The 16896-nt window shown below is 31.1% G+C and overlaps 1 protein-coding gene across 1 annotated transcript; it reads right to left on the bottom strand.

Moving 5' to 3' along the window:
* Positions 1-227: 227 nt before the first annotated feature.
* On the bottom strand, positions 228-4048 carry LOC114166085 (cytochrome P450 CYP82D47-like). The gene is made up of 2 exons (XM_028050747.1): positions 3062-4048; positions 228-1031 (listed from the first exon to the last, which is right to left on the bottom strand). The coding sequence occupies exons 1-2, from the start codon at positions 4013-4015 to the stop codon at positions 402-404; spliced, it is 1584 nt and encodes a 527-aa protein (XP_027906548.1). The 5' UTR covers positions 4016-4048; the 3' UTR covers positions 228-401.
* Positions 4049-16896: the final 12848 nt, after the last annotated feature.

The raw sequence follows: 16896 nt of genomic DNA, 5'->3' as shown, positions 1-16896 counted from the left end.
TTTTATATATGTAAGACTAATATCATATAACTATATGGAACCACAGTCTCTAGATGACCATAACCCATATCAAAAAATATATATAACCCAACAATATTGAATTTGAAGAAAAGTTGAAATAAACTTCAATTTTGTTATTATAAATATTTATATATTTACATTTATATTTAAATTAAATAATTGAGATAAAAAGGAAAGAGTAAAATTAAAAAAAAAATGCACAACTGTTTTATATAATTAAGAAAATTTATTGTGTTTCTTAAAAGAAAAATACACACAAACCTACGGTACTAGGTATACATCGTAGGGCTTCACATAGCCCAGTATACATCTTATTCAGTACTCTAACAATAGCTTTGAATAATTAAAACATATATAGTTCTAGTTTTCAGACAAATCATTCAAAGGCTTTCGTAAAGCTCCAATGGAAGACGCGGTTGGAGCATAAGTCGAAGTTCTTGTTCCTTAGGCAAAGCCACTCCTAATCCTTCAGTCATATCAACCTCAGCACCACCCTTTGTGAAAATATGAAACCCTTGAAGCAACCGAGCCAAGGTCAAGTGCGTCACTTGCAGCCCAAAGGTCAAGCCAGGGCACGACCTTCTCCCAAAGCTAAATGGAACCAACTCAAAGTCCTGACTCATGAAATCTATGTCTCTGTGAGTGGTGAGGAACCTCTCTGGCTGAAACTCATTAGGATTCGTCCAAACTTGCGGGTCCCTTTGCAAGTTCCACAGATTAATAAGCAAACGTGTTCCCTTTGGGACATGGTACCCTACCAAAGAACAATCTTCCATGGCCTCCCTGATTCCTGTTAAGGGTGCTGGCGGGTACAAACGAAGGGTCTCTTTGACAATGGCGTGGAGATAATTGAGGTTTTTGATGTCAGATTCTTGGACCCATCTTTCTTTTCCTACGTGGCTGTCCAACTCTTGTAGGGCAACCTTTAGAATCTTTGGATGGTTTACGAGCAGAGAGAGTGCCCATGTTAGTGTCATCGATGTGCTTCCCGAAGCAGTAAGGATAAGCATCTGCAGAGAGATTTAAAGTTTTTTTAACATTCTAAAAACAGGGAAGAAATTTGAGTAAAGTTAAGGTTAATTAGGTTTCAGATCACTCCCCTAAATGTATTTTTAATTAAGTCTGTAATAATTTTTTTTTCTATTTTTATGAGTTTCTACTTTTTAATTTTCGGTTAATTTAATGGTGTCATTGTTATATTGATTATGTTATGTCATTTGCTTATAGGTTAAATACGTCGTTGCTCTTTAACTTTAAAAGTTGGAATTATTTATTGAATAATTATAATAAAGATTACTTATTGTTTTACATTAATTATAATTTTATTTTTGTATTAATTATAAAATTTTATATTTTTTAATATGTGAATATAAATAAATAAAATGACAAAATTAAATAATAGATATTCAATTAAATATAAAAATATTAATAAAAAATCGATTAGCATTATAAAAATTAATATAACAATTACTTCTTTCTTTATAATTACTTAAAAACAAACACATTCATACTAGTTTTAATTCAGAAACAAGTAATTATTAAATTAGCAAAATTAGAATTTGGACGTAAGGCTATTGAAAAATATAGCGCTCACATAGGTCCTTCTATAAAAATCATGATACTTTGATAAAAAAATCGACAAAATTTAATTTACAACACATATTTATCTTTTTTCTTTTCTTTCGAAGTTAAATTAATTTTTTTTTGGTTTAATTATGCCTTTGGTCCCTATTTTGGAGTCAAAATCTCAAAATGGTACTCATATTTTTAAAAGTCTCAAAATAGTCCCCTTTTTTGTTGAAACGTCTCACGTTTACCCTTGCCGTTAAGTCAACGTTGACACCGTTAGAGGGAGTGCCACGTGTCAGTTCCTCGATTTTTTGAATTTTTTTATTATTTTTTTATTGAATTTTTTTTATTTTTTATTTTTTTTTTGAATTTTTCTAAAAAAATTTTAAAAAAAATGCCACGTGTCAAGCTGTCATCATGCCACGTGGCAGTGACAGTGACACGTGTCAGTATTACGCCACGTGTCATTTCCTTAGTCTCAATTTGGTCCCTTTATTTTAATTTGTCTCAAATTAGTCCCAATTTTTGTAAAAAGTAGCAATTTTGTCCCTCTCCAAATTGAAATCAAATTTAATTTATGTATAAATGTACACAAATATTTCCATCAAAATTGATATTTCAAGTAAATATTTTTAACCAAATTAAGTTCATTTAATTAATATTTTACATTGAACTTTATTTAAAATGGTTTAAAAGTTGTTAATAGAAAATAATGTTCATAGAAAAAAATTCATAAATTACCTAGTTAATGTTACACATATAAATTTAAAATTTTAAAACAATTTTAAGTAAAGTTGAATGGGAAACATAATTTTAACTAAACTTAGCTATGTTAAAAATATATAATAAAAATATCAATTTGAATACAAATATCAAATTTAATAAAAATATTTGTATAACATTTATATAAAATTAAATTTTGTTTCAATTTGAAGGGGGACAAAATTGCTAATTTTTACAAAAATTGGGACTAAATTGAGACAAATTAAAATAAAGGGACCAAATTGAGACTAACAAAATGACACGTGTCAGTATTACGCCGCGTGTCACTGTCACTGCCACGTGGCACGATGACAACTTGACACGTGGCAATTTTTTTATTTTTTTAAAAAAATTCAAAAAAAAATAAAAAATAAAAAAAAATTTAAAAAAAATTAATAAAAAAATTCAAAAAATCGAGGAACTGACACGTGACACTCCTCTAACGACGTCAACCTTGACTTAACGGCAAGGGCAAACGTGAGACGTTTCAACAAAAAAGGGGACCATTTTGAGACTTTTAAAAATATGGGTACCATTTTGAGATTTTGACTCCAAAATAGGGACCAAAGGCATAATTAAACCTTTTTTTTTTCATTCGTTAAAGTGTTGCCACGTGCATCGTAAAAAAGTTGTAACAAAAATTTATTAAAAAATAATTTTCCCTTCTATTAAGTTGGGTAATCAATGGGTTTAACAAACACACACTTACCATAGCTGTTGCTTTGATAACAGTCTCTTTCTTGTAGCCACAAATCTCTTCTTGCTCTTCAAAAGTTGATATCATAACATCCATGAAGTCCCTTTCACATTCACCATCTCTCGCTCTCTCTCTCAGATGTTCTTGCAGCCAATTGTCAAGAACAAGGTCTATTTGCTGAGCCGTTCTTTTCATGAAACTCACGTAACCTTGAAAATCTAACCAACCAAGAGAAGGAATCGCATCAGCCACCACAAAAACACCAAACAGATATGTGGCATCTTTTATGGCCTTTCTCAGCTTCCACGCTTCATTATCTTCTTGGTTAGCAGTGTCCCCTCCGAATCTCTTCCCAGCAATCATCCTCACGATTATGTTGAAGGTCATGTGCTCCAACAGATTGCTTATAGCCACTTCATTTGAGCCCTTCACGTTCTTTGCAGAGGACACTGCCATCGATGAGTACAAGTCCTTCACAAGAGACAGTGTTTCACTGTCTCTCACGTGCTTCAGCTTCTCAAGCCTGTGGCTTGACAAAATCTCCAGAACAGCCATTTTTCTGATCTCACGCCAGTAATCTCCGTAAGGGGAAAGCCCAAAGATTGCATTGTTGTAACCCATGAGTCTGCCACCAGAAGTGTTTGGTCTCGAGGCAAAAACTCTGTCATTTTGTGTGAGGCACTCCTTGGCAATTTCCCTGTTGTTCACCACTATGGTGGGGTGGCAACCCAGTTTGACACAGAAAACTGGACCATATTTCTCAGCCATGGCTGAGAAGGTCCTGAAATAGGGTATTCTACCATTGAGAAGGTGAAGGTGCCCTATGAAAGGTAAAGCACCGTGAGGTTCGGGTACTTTGGTACCTTTTCTTTGTTTTGGAGATTTGATGAGCCTAAACACTTTGTATGCAATGAGCAACACTAAGAATCCTGTAACGGAAGCTTGGAGATTCGAAGCGGGATCCATTTTTAGGATTGTGTAGTCACACTACTAGGACCTTTATTTATAGGATCTGAATTCTCTTGCATTATAGAATGCATATGACATTTTTTATTTTGTTTTCTATGAACGTGGTCTGGTGTGTCAAAATCCACCACAAAAAGTTATAACGTTCTTGTGGTCAGGAATTTCTACATTATTTTTTAATGAAATAACACATAAGTTTTATGTGGTGAATCTCCGATATTTTAAAAGACAAACAAATTTACACCACAAAAATTTTTTTATTAACGACCAATTTTACTGATAAAAAGTTGTTAATCATGATCAATTTAATTATCAATTTATAAAATAAAAAATTATTAATTATTAAAATAATCATAATTATAAAAAACAAATTATAATTGATCTTAAATTAATCACTAATTTTATATATATATATATATATATATATATTATATGTATGGATAGTGATATTTTAACTCACTTTTTTGACTCACTTTTAATCCACCACTTCAACCACCATTAAATCATCACATCACATCATTAAAAAAAAAATAAAAATAGATTATTTAATGATGATTGAAGTAATGGATTAAAAGTGAGTCAAAAAAGTAGATTAAAATATGATTATCATATATATATATATATATATATATATATATATATATATATATATATATATATATATATATATATATATATACTTAAAAACTACAATGAATACTTATACTAGTTAACTTGTTGCTTTTTTATTAAAAAAAATATATAATTAATTAAAATAATTGGATTATTTCATTCATATTCTAGTTCATTGAGTTGAAGGCACAATATTCTTTCATTCTTATTTTGTCATACTATATCTGCAAAAAAAATCATTCTTTTTCTAGAAAAACTAGGTACCTTATTCATTATTTTTCTAGATACATTACTACCTTATTCATTCATTCTTCACTTTCCAAGGCTACCTTCTACTATTCAAAGGTTAAACACAAAATATGTGTATGTATACAACATATCATTTACCTTTGACAGAAATCCCTGATAAGAAACAAACAATTATCACTCCAAACGCAATGAGTAAAACTTGTATTATATAAGTAATAAGTATTTTCAAGAGGATATAAAAAATAAGTTATGTTCTACATAAGAGATATGTCCATAAACACTAAAAAAAAAAAAAATACTTGAAATGAATGTCTTATAAAAATTATACTATACAATTAAATTAGACTCTTAACCGTATTGAAAATACATCATAACATTGTGGGAATGACCACACCTTAAGGTTCCCCGTATTTAACAACCAAAAAAATAGTGGTTATTTATATAAATAGTCATTTTATTTATGAAATATTATTTTTACATTGTGAGAATGGATTCTATAACTTCCACCAAATCGACTTTGTTGTAACACGATAGTGATTATAGAATAAAAACATTGGCTATAATGATTTCGAATAAGGGGACCATTTGTTTGAATATAACATGTCATGTGAGTAGGCCCCTTCATATTTAAAAGTCAATATTCTTTTTGACAAATTGAACAAGTATATAGTTGAGGAAAAAATTATCTAAAACCCTACTACTACCGACTCTATACTGTTTCTATACTGTTTCTATACACGTTTTCTAATTCTTTGATCGACAAATCAACATACATTAGATTGTTATATATTAAAATTAGTGACACTAAGTAGGCTAAATAAATAGTTGATCACTAATTAAAATACACAATTTAGAAAGTAAAATTTATTTATTCTTTACTAGGATATTGTTAGGGTTTTTTCTATTATATCTTTAAATTTAGAAAGTAAAATAAATGATATCATCCATTGCATCTAAATGTATTTCAATATCCAATATAAGTAATTCTTCATTATAATACCAATGATCTCAAATTCAATTTTTTCAACATTTGACGTGTTTAAAACTAACACATAAAATAATAATAACAATAATCACCATCATAATAAAAATAATAATGATAAGACGAAGATGAAAATTGATAAAGTCAAACTATTTTTATCACAATAATAAGAATATAAGATAAAATTGTAAATAAAAAATATTAAAAAGAGCCTAGATTGAGACACTCAAAACACTGCCATTAGAGAGAGAAAATACTTCCAGTAGCGTTCAGAGTTAGTTGGAGCACTATGTTGATAATGTGTTATAAAATAAAGTTAACAATAAAGAGAGGAAGAGAAGGAAGAAGAGAGAATGGGAGAATGGGGAGCAAATTTTGTGTCTTATTACTAATAGGAAGTATCATATCTATAAATACAACATGTAACCCATAAAAGGATACAAATCAAATAGTTAATACAAATATTTACATAGAGAGTAATGGATCATATGAGTTTCAATCATATCAATCATATGATTAACTGTATCAAAATCAATAGACGACCATTAATTCATAACAAAATGATTTAATAGGTAATTTAAGTCATTCATCATTAGTCTCAAATATATTTATTAAAGGTGACAAAACAATTTTTTTTTGTAAGGAAATTAATTATTTGCAAAGTTGATGGAATTTTTATACCAATACTATAATTATACAAGAGGATATATATTTTATATATATATATATATATATATATATATATACTACAAGAAAAATTGATATTATCTACAGTAAAAATTCATTGATCAAGATAAAAATTCGTTGGTAAAGAAAAATTATCAACAGTAAAAATTCATAAATAAAATACTCATCGAAAAATTTTACCGATGGATCAAAAAGTTTGCTTGTAATTGCCCACAATAAAAAATTTGTCACTAACAACCTAAATCTATTGGTAATTATCAGTCAAAAATTTCTATTGTTAATTACTAAATGACATTTTTTTTTCTATCGGTAAAATCCAGCAATAAATATTGTGATTTGGTGTTCTCCTTCCTCCCTCCTTCTCTTATTCCTTTTCCTTCTTCTTTCTCTTTCTCTTCCTCTTCACTTTCTCCCTCCTCCTCCTCCGTCGCTAACGTTTGCCAACATTCGTCATCATTGTAATCTATCTTCATCGTTGTCACCACCATCGTCTTTATGTCCACCCTCTCTTTGGCTCATACTCCTTCCTCATGAGTGTTGTCACCATCACCGTTACCGCCAACCCGATCACCACCTTCTCTTTCTCCTCTTTCTCTTCCTTTTTCTCTTTATTATTCTTCTCCTTTTCTTCTATTCTCATCCATCTCCAGTTAATTTATAACATATATTTCGTCAAATTTGGCGAAAAAATTGAAACTCATTTTACCAATAAATTTACTAATGGAATTATCGAAAAATTTTAAAAATTACATTTATTGAAAAATTTACTAATGAATTTTCAACAATTAAATTACCATCATATTTTCAAAAAAAAAAAATCAATTATCCAACACGAGTTAGTATAATCCCCTATTAGAATTAATGTAAAAAAGATGTCGTGAAGGAGGAAAGAAATAGTAAGAGAGTGGTTGTAACTTTCCTGCTTAAATGGTGTGTAACAGAACAATAAGAAAATAACTTTTGTTACATGTACATTTTAATTGGTTTTTGCTTCATCATATAAGGGGAAATCATGAGACATCCATGTAAATCACTGTAGGGTTGTAAAGATAAATATCTATGGATTGATTCAACAATTACTATAATAAGGAAACTTTGGAATCTCATGCGTAAATGTTTGTGTAATCTAACCCATCTCAGACTTTATACTATTTTATGCCATTTGCAAAATAATATTACAAGAGAGCAACTCAGAAAAAAAATACTTAAAGGCAATATACAACAAGAATAATCACAAATTAAAACACTTGACAGAGACAAAAATTGTCGTAGGGAATAAACAATAGGGGAAGTATGGCCATAAAGAAGATGTAACATGCTACTAACTTACTATAATGAGGGGAACAACATGAATCATAAGAAGCATAAAAAAGAAATCAAAATTAGGAAGATAGAGTTGAAGTCATTGCCACTTCAGTAGATACATGAAGATGAAACCTTAATTAGTGCAATTGTATAGTCTTGTGAAGCGTTGACATGGCACCACAGCTCTGATTGGACAGAATGGGTGCAACAATGATACTGTGTTACGTTAGGGATGAAGGAGTTGAAACCCTAATTTTTATTTTGAAGAAGAAGTTGGGATGGGTTGAGCTATGTTGTGTCATACCTTTTTACTAGCCTCACATTTCCTTTTTTTTTTCTTTGTTTTTCTTGGGGAATTTTACTTTATGTACCATATTGTCTACTATATTGCAATCCCTTATTTCTTTATTTTTCATTTTGTTTGTTGTTTTGTTGTTTGCACCTTTATGTTTTATTAACTTGCACCGTCACTTTTCTACTGATCTAGTTTGTTATACTTTATTGTTTGTTTGTGCTTGTGTGTGTTATATTGTGACATGGGGTTGAAGATTTGATTTTGATTTTTATATGGTTAATTTCTTTTTCACTTTAGCTTACCATGTCGTGTGTTTGTGTTACTCGTGTTTGGTTGTCTCTTTTGCAATGATTACTTAATTGTATGAGCAAAGGAGGATGTAGATGAGGACACCCCTATGGTGGATAACACTAAGGTTGTTGATTAGAGTGTGAGAGTTGTGAGGTTGTATATGTTATGTGTAGATTTTTGAAAATTTCTTAAACTCCCGTTTATGGTTCTATATATATTTGTATTACTATAGTTATTATTTTGGATAACTGTATTAATATTATATATATGCCTTCCACTATCTGTTTTGTTTTATCAATATTTAATATTTTGTTTAGTACTTTTAAACTATTAAATGAGATGTTAGAAAAAAGCACTATAGATATAAAAAAAAACATAATTTATTTAGTCTAATGCAATGATTAGAATGTAACTCAAGTGAGCTTGCTTAGTTTTTGTTGTGTGTTTTGTGCGATGTTTTAAGTTAGTGGTGTTGGTATCCTTTAAAAGGATTGGTGGTTTATTTTCTCTATGTGGTCAGAGTTATGACACCTAGGTCACCTCCTGCTCTTCAAACATCATATACTCATAATCTAGTGGGTGCTATGATGCAATGATTATAGCCATGCAACAATAAAATGCTACTATGGTGAATTAGCATAATCTAGCCAGATAGCAAATGGAGGTTGCTAGGCTATCAATAGAGGCAACACAACAAAGACATTTGGATGCCTTACAATAGTTGGGAGAAGCTCATTTTTTAGTTGGCCCTTCTTAAGCTCCAAGCCCTTAAGTTCAAGAGTGAAGTTCATAAGATTTTCTACAACATCATTCAGTGAGATTTAATGAAAAGATCAATCCAAATGAGGATAATTAATGGATGAGGGACATGGAAATGATCTTTGATGCTAAGAGGTGTCTAGTAAAGAATATGTTAGCCTATTCAAAGTATCCGCTCACTAGAGAAACGATACATTGATGGGCTAGCATGAAGATCATGTTAGAAGATAACAGGGAGAACATCACTTGGGAGTTGTTTAAAAATGTTTTATGCTAAATACTTCCCTAATAGTGTGAGGTATGTAAAGGAAGTGAATTTCTTGAACCTGGTGCAAGTAGGTATGTTAGAGTCACAATATGCTGAGCAATTTAAACATCTAGGAGATTTCACACCTAAAGGATGGATGAAGAATGACACTGTTGAAAGTTTGAGAATGGTTTGAAGAGAGATCTCAAGCTTATGGTAGTCCCTCTCTTTATTAAGGAACTCCCTACTTTAGTAGAAAAAGCAAGGGTGATGGAGAAGTTGAAGCCTGAAGTTGAAGCTTAACAAAAGATCTTAGGAGAGGGTGAGAGGATCATCTAGGTCCAAGAGCAGACAAGAAGAAAGGAGGAAGCCTTATATTAGACCTTAGCCTCAAGGGTATAATGGGTTTTCATCCCAGTAGTAGTCTCAACCGTTCAGGACTAAGTGTTTTTAGTGTGGAGGTCCATATTTAAGGAGTGTGTGTACAAATATAGTTAGTTTGAGGAAATGTCGTGGTTGTGGCAACCAAAGGAACCTCATCATAGACTATCCTACTAGAAGAGCTACAGTGGCAAGGTCTGCAACTCAATCTCAGTTTCAGCAGAAGAAGGGAGGTGACATGTCCAAACATCCAGTATACTTCAAAGATGGACCTATAACAATTTATCACAACAAAGGTATCAACACAATACAATAAGAAAAGAAAAACAACAATCGTACATGACATATATCTCCAACTACAAACTTCCTAACAACAATCAGAATGGTCAAACTAAAGAACAAAATGTTGCCAATCAACTGTCAAAATTTCAGCTCACTAACAGTTAATGAACTAACAAACTCAATTTTTCCAAAACTACGCTAACCAGAAAAAATGCACTCGTCGATTGACCTCGCCATTTGCCTAGCGAACATACATCCTTTCACCCAGCGACCCGATTCTCCCAGTAACCACTTCGTCTTGCAATTTTTTCACACCCAACAACCTAGTCACTCGCCCAACGATTCCCAGTCACCCAACAATTCCCAGTCACCCAACAATTCCCAGTCGCCCAACAACCACTTTAGTTCGTAAAAACATTTCCAAATTACGAAAAACAGTGTAAAAACATCACAATTTATGCACAAAGTACCTATTCATCATAGCAAGTATCCAAAACATGCATAAAATTGAAATACCAACCATCTTATAACATTGCTATTAACCCGAAAACATATACACATCAAGGAAAACTCTTATACCAATATCCTCATGCTCCAACATATACATCCTTTATCAATTCTTAAAACCACAACAATAATACTACACATACTTACATCATGCCTTTTAATAAAACATACCAAAATCATTCACCACCTATACTCACATTGTCCATAAGATTCTACAGTTACCAATTTGGCACATAAACTCATAACCATTCATCTGTAACTTCAGGTTCACAACATCAAAATTTCAGTCTTAAAACACTAATATATGGACAACAACCACATGCTTAGAATTAATACCCAACCTTCTTTGCGCATGAACATGGACTATAATTAAATACTTACCTCTTACAACCAAAACTGTCCATTCCAATTTCTCAATACACCTTTGATGTCCAAAACAAAGTATTCTCCAATATCATAAAAAAAAAATCATGACCACAATAAAAAAAATTATCCTTCGTACCAATTGCACTAAGACCATGAACATCTCACCATATCAACATATAAAATAAGAAAATAAATTCTACTCAACCACCAATTAAGATTCAATAGCCAATACAAAAACATAAAAAAAATAGAAATTCTGCCCAAAAAACCAATTTTTTTCCTATGAATACAAAAATTCCACCGAGCCATAAAATTCCCAAATTTCTCTCCCGCATCAATATTTTCTCAAAATTTACCAAAACAAAAAAAATGCAATATGCCTCTAACCCTAACAAATCATGTCAACAACATTGCATCATTATCCTACCATAAACTCATCCATAGAATAAAAGAGACATCCAAAAAGAATATTATACCCATCCAAAAAATTCATCTTATCATCCCAACTTCAACCACTTTATAGAAAAAAATAGCTTCCCTTACAATTCCATTTTCGCTTCAAAATATTTCTAAGCAATTAGCCATAAAATAATGAGAACAATGCTTAGCACCCCTTACCTTGGAATTCCTTATCACAAGTTCTTCCTTCCAATAGAAAAATTTTACACCTAGATAACTCTCCTCCTTCTCCTTCTTTGCCCTCCAGACTTAACAAAACTTGAATAATCCATGTTAATGTCCAATTAATCAATGATTTAATTTTGTGCTTGTGACGAATCTGCCTTCAAATTTTCATCTTCCTAAGAGCACCACAAAAATACCAAAAAGAAAATCAATATTTATGCCATTTTACTCTAGCCAAGGTTCAAACTTATCACCTCTAAGTTCGAAACCAACACTCCACCAAACAGAATATTCCATTTTTCTTGTCAATCATACGCACAACAAAAATTACAATAATATCCAACAATAAAACATTCCAAAGCAATTACAAATAATTAATAAATGTAAGTCACATAAAAAACACGCATAATCACTTCCATATTAATTATAAATCACATCGTTCTTACGTTTCCAAATTTCTCAAATAATTGCTAACCACATGGTTTTCCATATTTTATTTTGCTTTCCATTTAATTGCATAAAGTGAAAGTGTTGAAAGTTAACTCTAGAATTACTATGATGAACTACAATCACTCCAACCCATGGTTTATTGCTAACCACATAGTTTTCCATATTTTATTTTGCTTTCCATTTAATTGCATAAGGTGAAAGTGTTGAAAGCTAACTCTAGAATTACTATGATGCACTACAATCACTCTAACCCATTTATCACACATATCCTAGACAATTTGAGTTATTTTGCATACAAAGAAAAGATGGTTGATCTCTCCTCATTCTCTGTACAATCACTCACAAACAATATTTACTAGCTAAACACCCCTACGTGCTAGCTTTTGCTTAGTTGACAGCTTGTCCAACAATACCCTCCATCCTATAATTTGTGCTTTTGAGACAACCTTCACACTCCAAAAGGATTTGAATAAACTAGTATCTTCCCCACCTAAATTGCCTAACAATATGTTATATTTTCAAATCTATTTGTAAATGACCCTCCTTCTTCCTTCGTCCACACCCAAAAATCCACCCAATCTCTTTTGAATTTTTGCCCAGCTATAAGTTGCAAGTTAAGTTCAAATCTCAAATATTGTGCTCTCGTCCCCCCAACTCCTCTACAAATCTTCCTTTATAGTTGGAGATTGCATACATTCTAGGGAACAAAGATGATCCTCCTACACATTTATCTTCTCAAAACAAGACTTTATTCCCTTCTCCTACTCTCCACTCTAAACATTTGTCAAATCAAGTACCTAGTTAACTATTTCCACAGACAGAGCGTAGGTCACACCACCAATCTAGAACCTCTTTCCGCTTACCCTGTTTTTCCACAACTAATCTCCATTTCCATTTTTCTAAAAGGGCTTTGTTAAAATTTTCAATATCTCTAATTCCCAGGCCCCCTTCTTCCTTAGTTTTACATAAAGTTTCTCATTTTATCCATGCTATCTTCTTATCGAAAGGTCTCCAACCCAAAGAAAGTCCCTTTGTACTTTAGTGAGCTTTGTGTATATACGTTTTGGAACTCTGAAGAAAGACAAGTAATATAGCGGGAGTGTAGAAATCACAGATTTTATAAGACAAACCTGACCTGGAAAAGATAACAATCTACCTTTCCAACTAGTTAACTTATTCCTCAATTTATCTAGCAAATCATTCAAGAAGTGTTTTTTTTTCTTTTGATTCCACTTATTGGAAGATCCAAATAATTAAGATCCTAGAAAAAAGTTTTTTCTTCTCTTGACTTCAACCCCAACCCACCTATCTTACTTTTGTAGAAGTTAACCCTAAGTCCAAATACCATTTCGAAGCATCTCAAAGCATCTTTTATAACTCATACGTTATCTACAATATGGTCACATAAAAATAGAGTATTATCTGCAAATTTTAGTAAAGCCAACCTCAACATCCTTATTTTCTACTCTCACTCCTTGATACAAGTCTTTCTTACACTACAAAAAAAAATATTTAATAGAGGTTATTTTGCAGAGGTTACGAAAACCTCCATAAATAAACATAACTTAAGGTAGTTTTGATAGGTTCTGTAAAAAGCTAATAATAGAAAATAATAGCAGGGGTTTTAATGTTTTTCTTCAGAGGTTTATGACCTCCTCCATTGCTTATACTACATCTTTCACATTTCACTCTTTCCCTCACTTTTTTCCAGCTTTCCCTCCCAGACTTTTACTGTTTTTTTCTCTTTGAATTTCAAGTTCTTCTTCTTCTCGACAATCAGAACACAACTCCTAAATAAAAATTATAGATGTTCTTCTAATCCGCATAACAAATGCATCAACTTCCTCCTTTACCTCTCATTACGCTCAAACGCCAACAGGATTCCAGCGAGGCTCGTCCACCATCAACGTTGACAGAACCGCCATGCGTTAGTTGTTGGCCATTCCTCCACTGCACACCACCTCCTTTTGCGCCTCACCTAGGGTTCGAACTACAATGTGCTTGCCCCCGCTCGGATTCACTCTCGTGCTTCTCCACTCTTCGTTTGTAGATTTCGCTCTTCGCCACTACTCGGCTCTCGCATCAAATTAGGAATTGCAGTGAAGTTGGTACTTTTGAACTTAACCTATCTTTGATAATTTGAAAAATCACATGTGTTTCATTTTGGTTCCTATAGAAGATATGTATTTGGTTTGCTCTATTTCCCTTCATTCAGCCTGTGCGAAGGTTCTCTAGTACTGTGTTTGTATTTGGTTGGGGTAGTGTAATTGTTTTGTTCTAGTAGATTCTTGAACAAATTGATATACTATCTGCTATTGTAATGGCTGAAGGGAATATAGCGAAGTGCAAAAGGTGGCTCGAAGACTAGGAGGTGCATAATTCTAATAACTTCTTTCTATGAATTTTAGTTACGTAAGTTAGTAATTGGTTTTAGTATTGAAATGAGTTTGCTCACATGTTTCAACTATGCGAGGTTAAGGTGCGCTTGAATCTCAAAGAAATGGTCATTGAAAAGCGCAAGTTCGTGAAATAGTCGTCCCTTAATAGTTATTATTACATGGTGATGAAGGCCAGATTGCAATAAATAAGTGTTATTAGTCATCTGTGTGTTTTCTGTTCTGTCTTTGACAATTTTAAAGCCAAATTTAAAAGATTGGAGTCCAATGGACCTTTTAAATAAAGATTCAATCCCAGATTTGTAATAAGATGATTGACACAACACAAAATTTGACCACCACTCTTAATTAGACATTGATACTTTTTCAAGTTTTCCTTTTTTGCTTAGTCCATTCAGTTTTTATTTTTATTTTTTTAATTTGGCTTCGCTGAATCTTCTTGTTACAGAATACTTGTTTGATCAATTGTAAATGAAGCATATTAATGTTGTTGATGCAACTATAATGACTTTTTTGAATTGTTTGATTATGTTGGATTTCATGCTAATTCTAATGTTGATCATAGCAGGGTGCAAATATGACTGCATGCAGTTTGATCAAGAATCCATGTGGAACAATTGCAAGCAGATTTGATTGCTCCCAATTGAAGACTTACTCGAAACCTGCTAAATCAACACACATGCAACCTATTGTTACCAAGTTAAAGAGAAAGAAACACTTTAAGTTCAAGTAATGCCACATGCACTTGCCAGTTGGATTGGAGCTGAATAAAGGAGTTTGAAGGGCCAATTTACCTACTAATTAAGTTACCATTAGGATTAATTAGTTGGTAGTTAAGTTGAAACATGTGTAATCATTTAGTTTTTAGTTTTCTCATATTGTTTCCATGATTCTATGCACGTTTCAAGTCTTCTATGGGCTAGTTCCCAAATTCTCAAAACTTTTTAATGTTGTTTTCATATTTCTTTAATACAAGTTGGATGTTTCTTTCAAATTCTTCTTTCTTTCTTTGTTCATGAATTGTTCTAGTCATATTCTAATATTTGATTTGTAGTTTTTGGCAATTTTGTGTTCATTAAAAATAGTTGGAAATAAAGGAGGTTTCAAACCTCCACAAAATAATAGTCAACAATAGAAGAGGTTAAAACCCTCCACAAACAACCTCTGCAATATAACTCGGATACCAGGAGTCGTCCAAAACCTCCGTAAATAGTTTGTGGCGACTCTAACTATGAAGGTTTAGAAAACCTCCACAAATTAATTTGTAGAGGGTGAAAACCTCCACAAATTGGAAAAAAAAAAAACCTTCACTAATTATCAGTTTTTTTGTAGTGTTAGTTGCTTGTCTCATCATCCTAGTTAGCCCATCGACAACTATAAAGATAAAAAATGGAGTCATTGACTACTAGAATACAATTTAAACTTACTATTTTTTCACTGAAAAGACATTGTTAAACTTAGGTTAAAATACTTCGTTGGTCCTCGTATTTTTATTAGTCTCAATTAGGTCCACATTTTTGTAAATTAGTATCAATTAAGTCATTTCCGTTAGTATAGAACTAACGCCGTTAAGTAGGTGCCACGTGTCAGCTCACCATTTTTTTGAATTTTTTGAATTTTTTTTGAATATTTTTTTAAAATTTTTCAATTTTTTTTTAATTTCAATTTTTTTAAAAAATATTTATGCCACGTGTCACGTTTGTAGTGTGCCACGTGTCAATCTAATATGGTGATACATGTCAAATTGTTGTATGAATCTCAATTTGATCCTCATATTTTTTAATTTGATTTGATTTCAGTCCCAAATTTTTTAAAAAAAATTTAATTTCATGTGCTCCAAATTTAAACAAAATTTAATTTTTATATAAATGTAAATATGATACTTTTATTACAAGTGATATTTCTTATACATATTTTTAACAATATTTAATTTATTTACATTTATATTTTAAATTAAACTTTATTTAAATTTATTTTAAAATTATAAATATATAGATTAATAAATTTATATTTGAAATATTTTTATAACATTCTATATCAATAATATTTTAGAGTTGGCTTAAAAATAATTTTATAAATTCAAATGTAAAATTTTAAAACAATTTTATAACAAATTAAAATAAATATATTTAAAATTTTAATATTAAATACAATTAATATTATTAAAATATTTAATAAAATAATCATAACATTATATAAAAGTAAAGTTTAGTCTAAATTTGGAGAGCCTGAAATTGAAAATTTCAAAAAAAATTTGGGAATCAAATCAAATCAAATTAACAAATATGAGAATCAAATTGAGATTTATATAATAATTTGACACGTGTCACCATATTAGATTGAAATGTGATGCACTACAGACGTGATACGTGGCATAAATATTTTTTTAAAAAATTTAAAAAAAATTTAAAAAAATAAAAATTAAAGAAAAATTCAAAATTCAAAAAA

This window comes from Vigna unguiculata, chromosome 10 (genome assembly GCF_004118075.2).
Source record: "Vigna unguiculata cultivar IT97K-499-35 chromosome 10, ASM411807v1, whole genome shotgun sequence".
NCBI classification, from domain to species: domain Eukaryota; kingdom Viridiplantae; phylum Streptophyta; class Magnoliopsida; order Fabales; family Fabaceae; genus Vigna; species Vigna unguiculata.
This window is presented reverse-complemented; position numbering and strand designations above follow the sequence as displayed.